Source organism: Lynx canadensis, chromosome B2, assembly GCF_007474595.2.
Source record: "Lynx canadensis isolate LIC74 chromosome B2, mLynCan4.pri.v2, whole genome shotgun sequence".
Lineage (NCBI taxonomy): Eukaryota > Metazoa > Chordata > Mammalia > Carnivora > Felidae > Lynx > Lynx canadensis.
In genome coordinates, this window is record NC_044307.1 from 111722420 (window position 1) to 111743397 (window position 20978).

Consider the following 20978-nt stretch of genomic DNA (forward strand, 5'->3'; position numbering starts at 1 on the left):
TTGAGAGAGATGAGATTTAAAATTTATTTTTGAGGGGCAACCTGGGTGACTCAGTCTGTTAAGTGACCAACTCTTGATTTCGGCTCAGGTCACGATCTCACGGTTTGTGAGTTCAAGCCCCACATTGGACTCTGTGCTGACAATGAGGAGCCTGCTTGGGATTCTCTCCACTATTCTGACACTCATGCTGTCTCTGTCTCTCTCAAAATAAATAAATAAACATGGGACACCTGGGTGGCTCAGTCAGTTGAGTGTCTGACTTCAGCTCAGGTAACGATCTCATGATTCGTGGGTTTGAGGCCCGCTTCAGGCTTTGTGCTGACAGCTCAGAGCCTGGAGCCTGCTTTGGGTTCTGTGTCTCCCTCTCTCTGCTCTTCCCTCACTCATGCTCTGTCTCTCTCTGTCTCAAAAATAAATGAACATTGAAAAAAAAATTTAAATAAATAAAATTTTTTTAATGAAAAAAAAATTTTTTGAAAAGTAGTTCACCCATTTACATGAGGTAAAGTACAAAAATACATTCATGAGAAATGTATACATAATATAGATCCAGTTATCCAAAGGAAATACAGACAGGATGGTAGTGAAAACTCAACTCTGAATTATGGTAAATTGTTTACATAAAAGGCATAGTGGAATTTTTGCATTAAACACACCTTCCTTCTTTTCATCTTTTTTAGCTGTTGCTGAAATAAGATAAATAAAATCATGTTAAGACATAGTAAATGATCATTCTTCAGAATACTCCTGGGAATATGAGAAAGCATTCCATGTATTTATAAATTGAGTGGATATCTATGCACAAATTCATCCATCCAAATCTGCAATAAGAGAATAACCTGAAAATATTATTTCATATGAGTGTTTTTTAATAACTCAGATATAAGCATAAAACCAAAAAAGAATTAAAAAGTATGTCATAACATAGACAAGAAGTCAAATTAAGAAGTACAGTATATGTTTAGTATAAGTTCATCTTAGGTTTGAAATTGTTATATCTGAGAAAACCACAAACACTTCTAGAAGAATATGAATAGATCTATGCCCAAAATGAAAGTAATATTTTATAAATTATCTCTGCCTAACTACTAAGAAATTGTATACCAGTTTATTATACACATTTACAGTAGTTGTGTTTAAAAGGTACCATTTCAGCAAGGGGTAATGACAGTCCCACCCTCCTTTCAGCAAATGTATGCCACCTTTACACGGGGAAAAGGCATAGCACATTTTAATCATCTTTGAATTCTGACTTCCTCTGTGGTGGATTTCATCTAATCCTGGATCATGAATCTAAATCTGGATCTAGGTTGTAACATGTGTTTGCTACCAAAAACACGTAGGGTTAGCCGGGGATTGCTCCAAATAGGATGACTCCTGGTTTTGTGTAAAGTTCATTCAGGAGCCAGACCCACTCAAAGAAGCCTTAGGTCACACAAGTTGAATCAGAGACTGTGCACATCTCCTTAAAGTAATCCTGCCTGAGTGAATTAGAATTTGGGGGACTGGTGCACCTGGGTGGCTCAGTGGTTTCAGTTCATGGTTCGGTGAAATTGAGCCCCAAGTGGGCTCCATGCTGACAGTGCAGAGCCTGCTTGAGATTTTCCCTCTCCCTCTTTTTGCCCCCTCCACTCTCTCTCAAAATAAATAAACTAAAAAAAAAAAAAAAAAAAAGAATTTGGGGGACCACTTAGAACCAACACGTAAGACTACTTTGGGTGTTTAGTCTGGGCTACGTTTACTAAAGCATCTTCTCACTGGGGTTTCACAGTAGTCTTTTGAGGAAAGCAGCCCAGAGTAAGAAACCTACATTACAGGGGCACCTGGGTGGCGCAGTCGATTAAGCGTCCGACTTCAGCCAGGGCACGATCTCGGGGTCCGTGAGTTCCAGCCCCGCGTCGGGCTCTGGGCTGATGGCTCAGAGCCTGGAGCCTGTTTCCGATTCTGTGTCTCCCTCTCTCTCTGCCCCTCCCCCCGTTCATGCTCTGTCTCTCTCTGTCCCAAAAATAAATAAAAAAAAAAAAGTTGAAAAAAAAAAAAAGAAACCTACATTACAGGCAGTAAATGGTTTGCACAGGCTCATACAGAAAACAACCAACAGGGGCGCCTGGGTGGCTCAGTCGGTTAAATGGCCGACTTCAGCTCAGGTCATGATCTCGCGGTCCATGAGTTAGAACCCCGCGTCTGGCTCTGTGCTGATGCTCGGAGCCTGGAGCCTACTTCTGTTTCTGTGTCTCCCTCTCTCTCTCTGCCCCTCCCCCATTCGCACTCTGTCTCTCTCTGCCTTTCAAAAATGAATAAATGTTTAAAAAAATTAAAAAAAAAAAGAAAACAACTAAGAGGTCTAAAAGTCAGGAACAAAAGACTGAAAGGGAATATCTTTAAATTTATTAATTTAATTTATTATAGGTTATTTTGTTTTCTATTTTCTAAATGTCATTAAGCGTTGTTACTTTTGTAGTAAAAAATTATTTTACAACCAAAATAATTCTACCTTGTAACATTTGTTCCTTTTAATAGGATTTTAACTATAAGATACAAAATGTATAAAGGATCTACATTTATAATATTTTTTAAGTTAAAGCATCTGTCTATTCCAATGACATAATGAGGATAGTAATGAAGACAACTACAAAGAATTGGAAGATATGAGCAACACCTGATAGATTTCAAAGCCATGAGACATAATTTCAGCAAACCCTACAGGTTTGACTCAGTAGATTTGTTTGTTGTTAGTGCTTTACTTTATAAGGATGAATTTCCTCCAAGAAGGTTTATAATTTTCAAAATCATCCAATAAGTAAACATTATGATTCTGGAATTCACTAATTTTTGTATTTTGCCTGGAATTTGTATAGTAAAGAAAAGAGTGAAATGGATTTGTCCTTTAATTTACTGCAAGAGACATATTTTGCTTTTCTCCTATATAATTATCTTGACACTATTTCCCAATATTTGAGTCTCTAATAAGTTGGATCAAAAGATTTAGGTAGAGAGCTCTTTAAACAAAAGCAAAATAACACAAATTCACAAATTAAAAATTGCTGTCCAGGGGTGCCTGGGTGGCCCAGTCAGTTAAGTGTCTGATTCTTGGTTTCAGCTCAGGTCACAATCTCACAGTTCATGGGTTTGGGCCCCACACTGGGCTCTGCACTGTCAGTGCAGATTCTCTTCCTCCCTCTCTCTGTCCCTCCCCTACTTTCTCTCTCTCTCTCTCAAAATAAATAAATACATTTTTTAAAAAATTAAAAAAAATTGCTGTCCAGGGACAGCTGGGTGGCTCAGTTGATTAAATGCTCAACTCTTGATTTCAGCTCAGGTTAGGATCTTGTGATTCATGAAATCAAGCCCCGCATCGTGCTCTATGCTGATGGGGGTGGAGCCTCCTTGAGAGTCTCTGTCTCTCTCTGTCTTTCTGTCCCTCCTCAGCTCATGCTCTCTCTCTCAAAAAAAAAAAAAAAAAAAAAAAAATATATATATATATATATATGAATAAAATATAAATTAAAACCATAAAAGCAGGGGCACCTGGGTGGCTCAGTTGGTTAAGTGTCCGACTCTTGGTTTTGGCTCAGGTCATGATCTCACAGTTTGTGGATTCAAGCCACAGGTCAGGCTTCATGCTGATGGCATGCAGCCAGCTTGGGATTTTCTCTCTCCCTCTCTTTCTGCCCCCCCTAGCGCACTCTCTCTCTTTCTCTCAAAATAAATAAACTTTAAAGAAAAAAATGCTGCCCAGAGAGTCCTGGGAGACGCCCTGGCAAGAGAGTGGCCCTAAACTTCACCAGTTTAGCAATAAACACACTCGTTGAGGACAACCAATGCCAGAAAAAGGACTGAGAACATGAATGCATTTTGAAAACCCGTTATCTCTTCTGAATTCTACAGAGAAGAAAAGCCCTCCAAAAATAGGCAAAATCTTTTGCAGATTTTTTTCTTAATTTCTAAAATAATCTAAGAAGAACAACGCATTCATATGCAAGTGCAGGCATGTGGGTATGTGTATAAGTGTTCCTCTTTCCTACTTTCATATTCTTCAATAGTTTTGGTTTTAAACTCTACAGTAACAAGAGTTGAATGAAAAAGTTTGGCCTATTCCTTCGTAGTTGACACTGGCTTTGCTTCTTGCCCTGTGTTCCTTAAAATGAGTGGCTTTTATTCACAGCCATCTGGAAAGCCATGTGGTCTGTCAAGCTGGATTCCACTCCAGAAGTTAATCCAAACCAGGCTTTCGGGATCCAGCTGCTTCCAGAACGGTTTTCTAACTTTTGTTCCATGTGTCCCACTGCAGACTCTCATTCAACTCGCCTAATTCTATTTCACTGGATTATGTGGCTCGATGACCCTGAATCTGCTGAGTAGACATGATTCTTCATTATTGGACTCTTTGTTTTCATATTCCAATGAGACTGCAATGGTTAACATTTTAGTTGTCTTGTTCTCTTTCTATTTTCTATCTATAATATATCAAAGACTTTTAATGTTTGCTTTAGAAATCCAAAGGGGGAAAAAAGGCACTGGAAATACGCTAACACAGATGAATATATGATGCATATAGACTCATCTTTTAAGGTGATTTCTGTTGTAACTTCTGTCCTTCCTTGAGCATTTCATTGTCAGCAGGTGTCTGCCCAACCATTGCATCTGCCTAATTTTAAAAAATTCCTATTTTTCTTCTCACTTTTCCATTTTAGTCTAATTCCATTTCTTCAACACAATTTATTATGTAATGTCTATGAATCAGATTGATCTCCCACCTAGTTCTTACGGGCTATACAGAAAATTCACTGCATGGATGACCCTCCATCTGCTCAGCATAAATCCACCGAAAAATGAATCCTCATCTTCTCCCTTAAGTTAGTTCCTTTCCCTGGGATTTATTTTTTTAATTTTTTTTAATGATCATTCATTTTTGAGAGAGAGAGAGAGAGAGAAAGAGAGAGAGAGAGACAGAACACGAGTGGGTGAGGGGCCCAGAGACAGGGAGACACAAAATTTCAAGCAGACTCCATGCTCTAAGATGTCAGCACAGAGCCCGACCCGGGGCTTGGACACACCAACTGTGAGATCATGACTTGAGCAGAAGTCAGACTCCTAACCAACTGAGCCATCCAGGTGCCCTCCCTCGGACTTATTTTTGACAATTAAATCATCCTATTCACCCAGCCTTAAAAGCTCAGTACTGTTTTAAGCTTCTCTTGTTTCATTGTGTATCTTCTATCAATTAGCGTTTTTTCAAAATATCCAACTTAGTTGCAGCTTTCCGAAGTCACTGACACCATCATAGTTGAGGTTGTCTCATAACTTGATAATGACAATAACCTTTCACAATTATCACTAACTCTTTATTTAAAGCCATCTACACTAGCAATGCTATTTTACTGCCAGTTTATTCTTTAGTCATGCTCCAAGCCCACATGAAGTCATCCTCTCCTCATCCATTAAGAATTCCTCAACCCAACTCACTAAAAATCACTTTGTCTTAACTAATATGACATTTATTATCTCTACAAGTCAATTCAGCATTACATGATATTCTATTTATGTTATTATTTCAATTTCTTGTATCTCCAACTTATAATCTATAGTATAGAGTCATTTTTTTTTCATATTCTTCTCAGTGTCTCAAAACTTTCTTAAATTTTTTAATATACTTCCAAAAAATGTGTGATAAATATTAATAGAGCAAAATATTTACATATTTACACACAGCTTATATAAAACTAGATATTAAATATTCCCTTTGTTAAAAAAGTTTAAAAAAATAAATAAATGAAGAGATATATTCTAGTCTTTTACCACAATATAAGCATCATTATCAATTTTGTCACTTTATACTTCAAAAATATCAGGGTGCCTGGGTGGCTCAGTCAGTTAAGCGCCCGACTTTGGCTCAGGTCATGATCTCACGGTTTGTGGGTCTGAGCTCCGCATCAGGCCCTGTGCTGACAGCTCGGAGCCTGGAGCCTGCTTCAGATTCTGTATCTCCCCCTCTCTCTGTCCTTCCCCACTCACTCTCTCGTTTTTGCTCTCTGTCTCTCAAAAATAAATAAACATTAAAAAAAAGATATTGTTTACTTCAAAAATATCAGCCTCTGCTAGAGCAATACTGCCAATTGTGCTTAAGCTCTGTCTTCTAATAAAATATATGCAAATATTAATTATTTCTATGCATGATTAATAATATGACTATGGTATTATAAAACCTAAGAAAGATCTATGGAAGATGTGCACAACACAAGTGACATTTATTCCTGCTTGAAGTGTCCCTCTTTTGATGTGTCATTGCCATTCTAGTGAACAGTGCTTTGTGCACTATGTTTAATCAACACACTTATCTAATTTCTTAAAAGAACGGCTCTAACAAGACTTTGAAACTCCACGGTATTAAAGACTCAACAGTAAGTCTTTTATTCCAAAAGAATAATTTCTGAGGCTTCCTTGTCCAGCATAGTTGGAATGCAAAAATGAAGAGCCCAAGTTCTGAAGCTCAAATTTGAAGCAAGTTTCCAGATATCTCTGCAATTTCCTCCCCTTGAATTCCTCTAATATGAGACTAAAGCAGCATTAAACTCTTGCCTCAAGTGGCAGTTCCATACCACGAAGTCCTCAGAAGCTTCAATCAAAGCAGAAGTGTCCCAGGGCAAGTGTTTTTTTGTTTGTTTGTTTGGTTGGTTGGTTGGTTTTGCTTTTTTTTGTTTGTTTGTTTTGTTGCTGTTGTTGTTTTGTTTTTAATGATAACATCTATATATTAACCATGATACTTGAGGACCTGACTCCGAGTTGCATTTTCATGAATAAAAACCAAAAGTGATAATATTTGTCCTTTCTGCCTCCCGTAATATTTGTTATACTCTCTATTAAAATTCTCCTAAAGAAGATTCTGTTTTCTTAAACAAAGCAATGATCAAATGATGATCAAATGAAAATTAAAAATTAGTATTATAGCTCCCAGCCCTCTTAGTATACATTACTTATAAATAACATCATTGGGTCAGTGGAATGGAATGCAGTCAACCCATGTAACCAGTATTTACCAGGATGATTCTGCACATAGTTGGGTCCAGGATTAAATGCAACCACGTTATATGTCATATGCTGAGGAGTCTGCTACAAAGGCCTTCTTCCCAGAAACAAATGTAGTACCACCTAAATGCATATCCTTTATTGCTTGATATTGTATAATGTAGTGGGCAAGAAAGTAAAGATCTTTTCTATTGGAGTGGAGTGGTGGGATGGGTTAACAAGGTGATGGGGATTAAGGAGTACACTTGTCATGATGAGCTCTGGGTGATGTATGGAACTGTTGAATCACTGTATTGTACACCAAAAACCAATATAACACTGGATGCCAACTAACAAATTAAAATAAAAACTTAAAAAGTAAAAAAATATTCTCTATTAAACATTTTACCCTTTTTCCCCCCTAAATTCTGCAAAGTTTTCGTAGATGACAAAAGGCAGAATACTTGTGTCCTTCCTTTATACTTACATCAGATTACTCCTCATGGTTTAAGAATAATGGTCACATAATTCATATTCCAGTCTGTTGACTTGGAGTTACAAGATTTAGAATAGCTTTCTCAAAGGATGTGATTTTGGATGATGGTTAAAAAATAACTTTATAGAAAAATTGTTTAAAAGAAGTATCTTACTGATGCTTTAAAGAATCAGTATGTTTTTAAAGATCTCTTAAAGGAAACCACTTCTGATGACTCCAAAATATTTGTAAGTGATGGAACTGATTTTCTCACATGGCTCCTAAAAACTAGGGAGATTACTTTGCAGTCATATCCAGAACCCAGTTTCTGCAATCTTGATATAGATGAAATAATATTAACTTTATAACATTCTGACTAAGTTTTCTAATTTGACACAAGTTACACAAAGGAAACATTGGAATAATTATATTTATTTGTAAATCTCTACCAATCTTTCTATCATCTATCAATATATGGCTTATTTTTAGAAACATAACTAAAAGCTCCATGACTGAAACTTGGAGTCAACATACTAACTCTTGGGTCCTTTATGGTTCCTCCAAGTACTAAAAATAAAATACTTGAAATGTGTATTTTAATGCAACAATATTTTCTGTAATAACCCAGCAGATGGTGCTATTCTGCAATAAACAGCTTTTGCTTTGTTCAAAGTGCTATGTACTTTCTAAAAAGAAAGAAATAGAATGTTTGAAGTGTTTTATTGCTTACCTTGTGCTGCAACTTTTGTAGTCCCTTGTTTGGTTTCAGGAGCTTTCCCTGGCTCTTATAAAGAAAAAGATAAATAAATTACCATGGCGATCTATTTCCGAAAGATATTTAACCCCCCAAAAGGGGGAGAGTAGAAAATCAAAAGCAGACATAAAAAATATTGCCCTTGGCACTCGGAATTTTTGTTATGAAATGAATACAATTGTTAGAGGGATCATTAAGAATTGAGCTTATTGAGACCAAAAAAAAAAAAAAAAGTTTCCCAAAACTGCCTTATTGTTGTCTGGCCATGGCACACTTTGCATTTGTTTGCCACCTGAATCTGAAAATCTCAGAATTCTTTGTAAACTATTTCTGTATTATCAGTGCTTTGAAATGGACGGAACAGGTAGACATAAAGTGTTTCATAGAAGTTCACTGAGTGACTAATATGTGGATCAAGTCCAGAACTCCCAATATGCACTACCAGTCTGACTCAAGATGCCATTCCCTGTACCGCTGGCATGCCCGCCACGACTCCACTATTCATGAGGTCCCGGGTGACAGTATGCATTGTGATGGAATAAGAAAACTTCATTCTGAATCTTTCTTCTTTCTTGTCTTAGGTTTCTGATTTTTTCAGAATTTTCTCTTTAAAGAAACAGGATACAAAAACACATGTGATAACTACTTAATTATTTAATTAGCATGAAAAGTAAAGGGGAAATAAAGATTATAAATAGAAATGCTTATTTCCCATTTTACTCAATAATGATTTCATAATTATCTTCTGTAAGTTTTTGATAATTAAATTATCATTTAATAATATGGGAATGAAGATTTGGTCATTTGTTATAGATGTTGACCTTTATTCATTCATTCATCATGTGTTTATTTAGGACCTATTATGTGTATACATTAAGCAATGTGTAAATGTGGTAGCTAATACATATATATATATATACACACACATATATATACATATATATTCAATCTTTCATTTAATCATCAACTGTTGATTACAGCTTATTTAATATTACACTGTTAGAGTTATAAGATTGTGCCAGAATAACTTGCAAAGAATCAAAGTTTCCATGTTTTTCTGGGCAAGCAAAAGAGGTTTAATTTCTAACTTATGCTTCACCTCTTGTTGGTGGGTTAATTATTCATTTTTATCATAATTTTCAGGATTATGAAAATGCCAATTTTTATTCTGCATTTTATAAAAGAAATCTTATTTGACTCACATATAATTTTTATTATTACCCTATTTATCATTCTGAGAAAATATCTTTTGCCAAATTAAATTGATTTGATTTTACCTATAATCTCATTATTATTAATTGTCATTTTTTTCTTGAGGAAAAATCCATGCCAGCTTCATGCTAGTGCTATTTTTGTCACACCTAGGATAAATCACCTCAATACTTAGCCAAGATTTATATACAGATATTGAATTTTTAAGTATTCCTCTAACCTTACCTAACCTTCCTCTAACCTAAGTGACTAGCTTTTAGTAGCTACTTAATAAATATTGGTAAATGAAAAAATAGATGAAAGGATGAAAGAATAGGTCCAAAAGATCATCAGAAGTACCCTAGCCTGCTATGGTGTTTCCTTCTTTAAAGATCTTAACATAGCAGAGAATTGTAAGGTAGTTCCTAATTTTTAAAAAGAAGATTTAAAAATTGTGGTCAGTATAGTACCTTAGAATTTTAACAGCTGATTTTCCTATCTTCTCTTTTCCCTTTATGTTCTCTCAGATCACTGCTCCTAAAAGATCCCTCCACACCCATATCTATTGGAATACTCCATACACCCAACTGTGAATTATGGGGAACTTTTCTTAGGGTTCTATTACTTCTCCTGTTGATCATTCGTTACTCTGTCATCTGCTTTCTCCCTCAGTGGGCAGGGATCAGATCATGCCCCTGACCATTCAGCATTTTCCATTTGAGTATCCTGACAGGTGACAGACTCTCAAGAGTCACATCTTCACTAACCTTACCAGGTATCTGACTGTGTGCACATTGAGTGAACATGTTTTAAGGGCTCATATCCTATGGGCTCTTCTTTCTGTTCCCTCTTCCCCACTCCCTAAAAATCCACCAATCTGCTAATGCACAGTGATGCATTAAAGATACTGTTCCCAGGGATGCTTAGGTGCTCAGTAGGTTGAACATCTAACTCATGAGATCAAGCTAAAGGTGGTGCCTGCTTGAGATTCTGTCTGATTCCCCCCAAATCCTCCCCACTTCTTCCCACCCCTTACACACACACTCTCTCTTTCTAAAATAAAATTTAAAAAAATTAAAAAATGATACTGTTCACAGATAAAAGGTGTTATTTTAAAGGGTCATTCTACAGATAATGTCCACCTACAAAGGAATAACTTTAATGGAGCTAATTCTCAAGTCTGTGGCAGTAAAATATTATTTATCACTCCTAATTCCATTTACTCTTTCTCTGATCTCAAGCTTTTACATCAGTTTATATTGATTCACAACTATTATATTAACTACATCCTAGTAGAAATTAAAAGTTTAAAACCAAATGCTTTCCAAAAAGTCTGCCAACTTGCATCTACCCAACATCAGCCTCAAATCTATTGAGGACATATGCACAGGTGATCGGATTTGATATCTGCTTGTGTACAGCATTTCAGTTTTCAAAACCACAAGTCTTTAAGGAAGCAGTTAACTCTGAGACAATAAATGCACAGCATTAAACCCACACCAAAAATCGCATAAGACTGAAAACACATCAAATCCATAAAATCTTTATTATAAATAATATTTCTGGATTTTATCACTGCCATCTGCAAAAGGAACTTTTTATTTGGAAAAACTTCAAATATATATAAAACTAAAGAAGAAAGTATAATGAGCTCCATGTTCTTAGCACCCATTTAACAATTGTCAAGTGAAGGCCAGTCTTATTTTCTTTGTATCACTCACTATCTCCTCTACATGGATCCCAAATGAAAATTTTATTATAGCAAATGATTTCATCATTCTCAAGGTTTTATTTGATAATTTTTATAGTTATGTGTTTTAAATAAAATACGATGACTTAAAACATCAGATGATAGGAAAATTAATGAAAACTTATAATAATTCTGAAATTGATAAGGAGACAGGATAGACCCAGATTAATGTGCCAGTATAATTTACTTGGAATGTTTTAGCAGAAAATCATCAGAGGAGTTAGTAAGTTAGTATTTTTAGGTTCCTGAAACATGTGTTTATATAAGCAAATTGTCATGAATCAGATAAGACACATGGAACAGTCCAATTTACAAAATTGAAAAAATATTATGATTCTGCAAATATTTTGTTAAGGAATCAATTTTCACACACAAGTTTAAATACTACTTTAATATCATGAACTCTTCATCGAACTCTTCGTCTATAGGACTCTGTTTATACTGACCTCTTTTATTGTTTTCTTTCTTTTTTAAATGTTTACTTTTTTTGAGAGAGAGAGGGAGAGAGAGACAGAGCACAAGGCGGGGAGGGGTAGAGAGAGAGGGAGACAAAGAATCTGAAGCAGGTTCCAGGCTCTGAGTTGTCAGCACAGAGCCAGACACAGGGTTGAAACAAGTGAAACGCGAGATCACAACCTGAGTGAAAGTCAAACTCTTAACCGACTGAGCCACCCAGGCACCCCTATACTGATTTCTTTTAATATGAAGTATAAATTCATTGAGTTTTGAAATGTAGGTTCCACATAACTTTATTTTTAAATAATCTCTACACCCAATGTGATGATCTCGAACTCACAACCCTGAGATCAAGAGCTACATGCTCTACCAGCTGAGCCAGCCAGATGTCCCTTTGCATAACTTTAACGGCAAATGGACTGCTATACTGAGTTTAGTACTGGTTTTTGACTAATGGACACAGATGAAGAATAATAGTATTGTAGTGATCATACTTACATTTTAAATATTTTCTAAGCAACCCCCCAGTCCCTCTCCAAAATAAATCATTAACTTTATAATGTTTTTATTCTTTTAAGTAACTTGGGAGTGATCACTTTCTTTTTCAAAAATAACAATCAGTAATCCCTGTATAACATTTAAATACCTTCACTTCAACAAATAACAGCAAAATACAAAAGAAAGAGTGGGAGGAAAGAGGGAGGAGTAATCTGGCAAAGGCAGGAGAATAAGTAGCAACAGGTGGTAGGGTAGTTAATGGCTTCTGATGATTTAGTCTTCATCTTGGTCATTTCTAAATAACCAGCCCACTGGATTCTGCAGTACAGATCTCTGTTTCAGTGTGTGATAATATTTTAATTATTTACTTACAAAACTGTAGCTTCCTCCTAATCTATAGACTCCCTCTGATCATTGACTAGTTATTTAACCAACTTCATAACTGTAGCATCTGGCAAAATACTGGGAAAAACTGTCCTTCATAAATATGTAAAGAATTGATTGCATAAAAAATCTAATTGACTAGTTTTAAATGAAACATTTAACTTAGGAATCTGGGGGTGCCTGGGTGGCTCAGTCGCTTAAGTGTCCATCTGGCTTTTGATTTCAGCTCAGGTCATGATCTCACTGTTCCTGGGATCAAGCCCCATGCAGAGCTTGCTTGGGATTCTCTCTCCCTCTCTCTCTGGCCCTCTGTGCTCTCTCTCTCTCTCTCCTCTCTCTCTCATTCTCTCTCTCTCAAAATAAAAACAAAACAAAACAGGAATCTGTTTCAGTTTTAAGATGATAAAAACTAATTCAACCTTTTTTGCTCTTTGATCATTTATCATGCTATATGCAGAAAATGTTTTAATTCTGAATTTCAGAACTTCATTTTCACTATATAATAATGTGATCCTGTGGTAGCGCTCCTCCATAAGTAATGTGGTGAAAACCTTAAGGCAAGGGAAGGGAACCTGGTTATGTGTCCATGGGTGACAGTCCTCAAGACTCTGTAACATAGATGGCCCATTCAGGCTGTGTGTTACCATATATGGGCGACAAAGGAGCAAAAATTGTACAAAGGCCACACACCGCTGTGCTAGGGGCTCAGTTTTTCAGGTAGGAACCCACTGAGTGAGTCCTGCTACAATCCTGGCAGCAATTTGGAATTTTTTAGAATTTCACTATTTGAAACAAATCAACAACAATTTGCATGGGTTTGGAAATTCAGGAATTCTGTTTAAAGGCATGACATGAACCAAGCATTTCTTTAGGCCTTAAATTATGAATCAATTTTCTTTCATTAATTTTCAAAAAAAAAGATACAGAAACATATTTTCAAGGCCATGTCTTGCTAATTTTAGTACTGCAGGATATTTAGATTGCTATTAGGTGAGAAAACTAAACAGAAAAGTTGAATAAGTTTTCTATAAACCAGGAAAGAAAGAAATATTTACTGGTTCAGCAGCCAGATTTTGAGCCAGCAATATGAGCCCTCTTTGATTCCTCAAAAAGCATGCATCCTCTTTTGAAAAAGATTCTAGACACTGATGAGAAATCATCCTTCAATCTAATGAACTGCTAAATTAAGCCCTAAATTTTGTTTTCTATTCTTATAAAATATAATATTTTTAGATGTAGATATTCCCGAAATAGAGAAAGGTTAACATTTAAACTAAAAGTTACTCTATGCTTAAAAGCTCTTAAAACGAGCCTCTTGTACTTCATAGCTCTAGGGAAGCATATTTCAGAGGCATTGCTTCATCTGAGTATGACAATTACCCTATTGAGATGAGATTAATCATGAAGCAGCCTTCGGCCATCCTGTCTGACCAAGGGGACAGAAGCCTGAAAGGAAGGCCTATTTGCTGCCAGATATGCAAATTGCAAAAGGTGAACAATGCAGAAACATGAATAATTTATCAAAATAATCTGTTATTGCTAGAGGTTAAAAATCTAAATAAACTGGCAGCATCATTTACAATAGGTAGCATAATTTAGCTTTTCTTTTCCCCCCAGGAAATTTTTATTTCATCAAGCAATGTATTTTGTTTTAGACTCAAAGTGGCCTTTAACTTAATACCTTAGCATTATAGAGTTTAATTCAGAAAAAAAAAAGATTATTCAATGTCTGATAAAATATTCCCTTGATTTTTTCTTAATCTTTAAGAAAACATATCTTTTCCATCAAAACCATTCTGAGTATTTCTTAACTTGAAAAGAAAGAGCTTTGATGTTTTAATTAAATTTAAGTCAGCTTCTACCTATAGTTTCTACACATGGAATCAGCTTTTCCTTATATTATTTGGACAGAATTAAGTACAGGAAAAAATCTTGAAATTCAGTCAGAGTATTTACCATTGGAGTAATGTACATTCCCCTCTCATGGCATCATCTGGCTGTCTGGATAGAATGTGGTAAAGATGAAAGAATTCTTAAGCATTAACAATTCAGAATTTCAAGTTGAAGTCCAAGGTATTAATTTATTTAAATGACTAAAAGAAGGAAAATTTTTAGCATGAAAATAAAAGTTATTAATGAGACACAGATCATTTAGCCTTCTATTCTATTATATATACATATATATACACATATATATGTATATATAATAGAATATATTCTATATATGTAGAATCATATATATATGTGTGTGTATATATATATATATACACACACATATATATACACACATATATATATGAAGTTACATTCTTGGAAATGCCAAGTTGAGAGATACCTGTCTTAGAGGAGTCCTAAATCTGCCAAAAGCAAAGATAGCCCCAGCTGATCACTCCTGGTCCCTTTCTACCTTCTACACCACCTTTCTAATTTCAATAACTGTGAACACAGATAAGAGTATTTGAAAATTTTGCCCATATTATGTTTTATATAGGCATTTAATTATGCTTATAACATGATATTATGTTTTGATAGCATTTTTTTATTATTTATTTCTTTTTATTATTGAGGTTTACATTGGTAGTCCTCCCTTATCATAAAATAATTATTCCCTTTGGTAAAATTTTAAAAGCAAGCATTCTGACCACCAAACTGGACTGATTCTCTTAGGAGAAGCCTACCCTTCCTAACACACTTAGGACTCAAGTAGATATTTAACGTTTTCATTGAAATAAATGTTATAGTTTTAGAAAATTATTGCTTTCCCGATAGAAATTATTTAAATTAAAAAAAAATGTTTATGTATTTTTGAGGCAGAGAGAGACAGAGCATGAGCAGGGGAGGGGCAGAGAAAGAGCGAGACACAGAATCCAAAGCAGGCTCCAGGCTCTGAGCTGTCAGCACAGAGCCAGACGCAGGGCTCCAACCCACAAACCACGAGATCATAAGCTGAAGTCGGACGCTTAACCGACTGAGCCACCCAGGCATCCCTCCCGATAGAAATTAGTTATTTCTTTAGTAAGGATTACTTTAGATTCTTCATGAAAAATATAACAAAATATTTTTTTAAGAAGTCAGTTTATTTGGGAATATAAGCTACTTCAATACACACACACATACACACACACACACACACACACAGACACACACACACAGAAACACAATGAAAACAATTTCTGACTGTTCAGCCACATTTTCCAGTTAAAATTTCAATCTTAAAAATTAAGTGAGGTACTGGTAAATCCTCTAGCTCATAACATACACATAGAATGGGGGAGTGGTTTCCTCATTAAATGATACCATATACCAGAACCATCTAAATCAGCCCCTAAAAAAGTACCAGTCTCTATTGTTCTAACATTAGTAAACAGTGTCTGTGAATATTATCATTCTGTTTTTCACTTTTCTAGAAAACAAGAAACACACACCCTTTTTGTCTAATTACCCAATTTGGAAATGTTATGTAAACAAACAATTGTAAGTGTAAATGTAACTGTACAAAAAAATAAAATAATAAGCATAGTGAAGGAAAAACTGAGAGTGAAGACTGCTTTATTCTTATTTGTGTCATCAATCTCTAACAGAGTGCTTGGCACTGAGAAGGCATTCAGTAAATGTTTTTGCATGAATAAATGAATAATGATAAGGAGACAAGGTGTTTGAAAAATCATTGTTATATACCTGAAAATTGTAAAGCAAATGGATAGCAATTATCTTCATAAAATTGCTCAGACTCATTGAGTCTTTTTTTTCTGTACAGTACTGTAGATGTCAAAATCTGAAGATGTTATTCAAAGAAAATCTAAGTTTCTTGTAAAAATAGCAAGGTTTAGAAAATGTAGATTTACTACACTGATAAGTTAGAAAGATTTCCAAAAAGAAGGAGTCCTTAATAAAGTGTCCTAAATAAAGCAATTCAGAGGTATATTTTTAAGCAAACACTTTCTGCTAAATTTTGTTCTTGGGTTGAACAGAGTTTAGGGAATGAACTACACCCAATGATATTAAATGTGAAAAAATTTCTCCAAATAATCACTGAGGTCCATCACTCATTCTTTATTCAATATTTGTTGTTTGTGTGTTTACTATGAACAAGGCACCATAGCATCTAAATATAAGAACTAGTTTCACCCATTAGGAGCACTATATGAAAAATGCTAAGTAAATAGTATAGTATTCTGAGTCTTAGTATTGGCAATTTTTAAGGAGGCAGAAGATAGATAAGTCTTGAAGGAGAATGTAGAGCCACAAGCGGGGTGAGGGAAGGAAAGGTGCAAAGTGAGATTATTGATCAATCTGGCTGGGGCAGAAGAATATTGTTGGTGTTAGTGAGAAGTGAAAATAAAAATTTTTTAAATGTTTGAAACTAAATTATGGTCAAAATAATTCACTTGAAATCTCAGTAATCAAAATGTGCTTTTTTTCTTAGAACATTAAGAGCCATTGCATTTTTGATAAAGGGAATTGCACAGCAATGTTTTAAAGAGATGATTGTTAGGAGAAAGGGTATAACCTGGTAGGAGCCAGGTAAACTGAATACTCTATTTTTAAGATGACAATGTCTAGACTGCGCAAGTGTTTGTGGAAACAGAAAGAAAACCATTAGTTAGACATTTAAAAGAAGATATTAAGTATTTTTATATTTGTTTGACAGGTACAGAAGAGGAAAATGAAGGCTGTTTACTCAAGTATGACAAGTTTGGGGCCTGATAAACAGAATTGTTTTTAACATAATTTAATTAAAGTTTACAATGCATGTTGAGTTTGAGACAATGTTGGAACTTCAAGTGAAAATACTGAGTGGTCATTGGGAGGAAAATATGGCCCCTGAAGAGACAGGAAATTCTAAAGTCATATGGAATATGGAGTTGTGAATTAAAATTACAAGAAGGAAATTTACAGTTTTTTCCAAGGGTTAAACACAAAGCCTCAAGTTGCCTTTCCATTGAGAACAATATTGGCTAGTAAGGTATCAACAAGGTTTCAAAAAGGTCAAAGAAAGAGGATGTTGGAAAAAGGAGGAAATAAACCTTAGAATTAAGAAAAAAGAGAGAGAATTTGTTTTGTTATCTAGATAGATAGTCCCTGGCAACATTTGTGAATATGAATCTGGATGCAGATAGAAGAAAGCCTATTTTGGGGGCTGGTCTCAGCCAATCAACAACCAATGTGTGGCTAGACTGACCTTTGTGGTTCTTATTATGATTGCAAGTTGCCTTTAGCAAGAACCATCAGGGAACTTTGAAAACAAAAGTTCTGGAAATCACACACCATATCTGGGGCCACATAGTGAGGTCACAGGGGAGAGGAGAGAATGAGAGAGAGAGAGGGAGGGAGAGAGCGCGCAGGCCTGGGGTTTTTGCTTTTATTGTGTCAACGTGGATGGACCTGGAGGAAATTATCCTAGGTTAAATAAGTCAGACAGAGAAAGACAAATATGGCATGATTTCATTTATATGTGGAATCAATAAAACAAAATAAATGAAAAAAATTCATAAATACTGAGAATGGAATGGTGGTTGCTAGATGCGAGGGGCAATTAAAGGATGGGGCAACAGGTGAAGGGGCTCAAGAGGTACAAACATTGAACTACAAAATAAGTTATGGGGATGTAATGAACAGCAGGGTGACTATAGTCAATAATATTGCATTACACACTTGAGGGTTGCAAAGAAAGTAAATCTCAAAAGTACACATCACAAGGAAAAAAAAAACCCTGTAATTTGGTATGGTGATGGCTGGTAACTAGACTTATTGTGATGATCATTTCACACTGTATATAAATACCAAATCATTATGTTGTATACCTGAAACATAATGGATGTCAATTATATCTCAATAAAAAATCCATTAATCATAGAGTTAATCTTTTGCAAGCATACCCTTGTTTTAAACAGTAGATAAGGATTCCTTTTTCTCCACATCCTAGTTAATACTTGCTAATTCTTAGGGCACCTGGGGGGCTCAGTCGGTTGAGCGACCAACTCTTGATTTCAGTTCAGGTCATGATCCAGGGCCATGGGATGGAGCTCTGCATCAGGTTCCGTGCTGGGCACAGAACCTGCTTAAAATTCTCTCTCTCTCTCTCTCTCTCTCTCTCTCCCTCTGCTGCTCTCCCCACTCATGTTCTCTCTCTCTTTCTCTCTCTAAAATAGAAAGATAAAGAAATAAAATAAAAATACTTGTTAACTCGTGTCTTTTTGATAATAGCTATTCTAGAAAGTGTGAGGTTACATCTCATTGTGGTTTTGATTTTTGTTTCCCTGATGATTGGTGATGTTTAACATCTTTTCGTTTGTGTGTTTTGAGTTTGAACTTGTTCCAAAACTAACTTTTTATTCCCCTTATATTTTATGTTTTGTTTTTTTTCTTTTTTTCACATTTTATATTTTTGTTTTCACATTTTATGCTTTTATGGTGCGTTTCTTACTTGTACTATTTTTGTCTTTTAACGTTTACACTTTCTTTACAAGCAATCTACTACCTTTACTATGTATTTACCTTTACTAGTAAGATTTATAATTCCATATGTTTTCTTATCACTAATTAGTGCCCTTTGTTTCCAGCTTAAAGAAGTCCCTTGAACATTTCTTGTAAGGCCAGTTTTGTGATGTTGAACTACTTTAGCTTTTGCTGATCTGGAAAACTCTTATCTCTCCTTCAGATTTGAATGACAACTGTGCTGGTAGAATATTCTTTATTAGAATTTGTTTTTCTTTCAGCATATGTTTCCTTTGAATATATTGTGCCACTTCTCTGGTCTGCAAAGTTTCTGCTGATAATTTGCTGATAGACTCTTATGGAAATTCTCTTGTACATAGCGAGTTGTTTTTTGTCTGGCTGCTTTAATACGCTCTCTTTAACTTTTGACATTTTAATTATAGTGTTTTGGTGTGGATCTCTTTGTGTTCATGTTATTTGGAACTCTCTAGGTTTCCTGGATCTGGATGTTTGCTTCCTTTCGAATGTGAATCTCCTTTATATGTAGTCAAACGGTTTTCAAAGTGCTGCTTTTGTACTAAATGTGGCTGCATGCAAGCCTTTTAAAAGTATTATCTCAGTTCTCTACAGCCTTTTGGTCTCCTGCATGCAAGTCCTATTGGTTTTAAAAGCTAGATATTTGGGGGGGTTTTCTCTCTGATGCAGATAAGGGTTTGGGTGGCTCATGTGGGCACAAACCCCTCACTCTTCAAGGAGAAGCTCCAGGTTTGTAAGATCCCTCTGTGGGCTGCTGCTTCAAAGGTGGGGTGGTGCCTCTCTTAGGATCTTGATGTGGCCCTTTCATAGGCTGTGGTGAAGGAGCTGTTATGTCAGTTTTCAGGTATTTTTCAGAGGGAACTGTTCCATATGTAACTGTAGATCCAGCATGTGTGTGTGTGGTAGAGGGGAGTTCAGAATCTTCCTGTATGCCCCATGTGGATCACCTTGTTAATACATTTTAAAGATGAAGGAACGGAGGAAAAGAGCCATCAAATTATTTGCCGGTGGCACACGATTCCAAATTGTTTGGGATGGGATTTGAATCATGTGTCTCTAGGGCTGATGTTCTGAACCCTGATATGATATGATATTGCCACTTCCTATCAGATTTCTGGTGGTGAGGTCTTTGTGAAACATTTCTTATTACACTAGTGTTTCTTATGTTGCTATAATTTTCAAGTTTTAAAAGAATTTTGAATGAAACAATTACAAAAGGAAACAGTCCTATTTTTACCTTCCTTAAGATTCATTTTGCCAAACATTTAATATTTTGCCACGCTTCTCTCTCTTCTTTAATCCTTTAAGATAGCACACATTTTTTATTTGAAAGTTTTATTGTTTTAGTTTATCACCAAGAAAGACAGAGGGAGAATGTTTTGTGCATATCCATATCGAGGGAGTTGCATGAGGGAAGAACAATGATACATATGCACATTCTATCCTCATGGCATGTGCAGATTAGGGGAGAGATAGAAACATATGTGAACAAAGGCAAGCATAGAAGGGATAAATGCCTTAAGCAAAGTCCTGGTGAAATGCTATGCAGGCTCAAAGGAGAGAGAGAAGTGCTTTGAGGATCAGGGAAGTTCCCAGGAAATGATAGTATTTGAGGTTAGATGGGTAAGAGTATTTGCATGTGAAGATAAACAGAAAAGTAGATGAACACAAACAAGGGCCAGCTCTGTTTTGTAGGTTAGGAGTTACTAAAACATGCTGTATTCAGATGGGTGTAGGTAGAAAGAAACTTTGCTCTTTCAATAACTATCACTGCAAACTCATTCTCTAGACTTACTTTTCTCCATCCCTTAGACAAAATTAGGGAAAGACCCTACAGCTTTCTTGATTATGCCCAGATAATGAAACAATGTCTCCTTTTCCAAGCACTTAAAACATCCAAATTTGGTGTAATATCAAAGCTCCCAACTTTTACCCCAATTTAAAATTGCGCCATAGCTCAGGTTGGACCTGCTTTGGGCTTGGAAGCCTAA

General features: G+C 35.6%; 1 protein-coding gene across 1 annotated transcript in view; it reads right to left on the reverse strand.

The window, feature by feature from the left end:
• Positions 1-20978, reverse strand: part of TRDN (triadin) — a 398565-nt gene that overhangs the window by 157021 nt on the left and 220566 nt on the right. Inside the window, 2 exon segments of the mRNA XM_030316258.1 lie at positions 657-686; positions 8211-8264. Of these exon segments, the coding sequence (XP_030172118.1) occupies positions 657-686; positions 8211-8264 (84 nt within the window).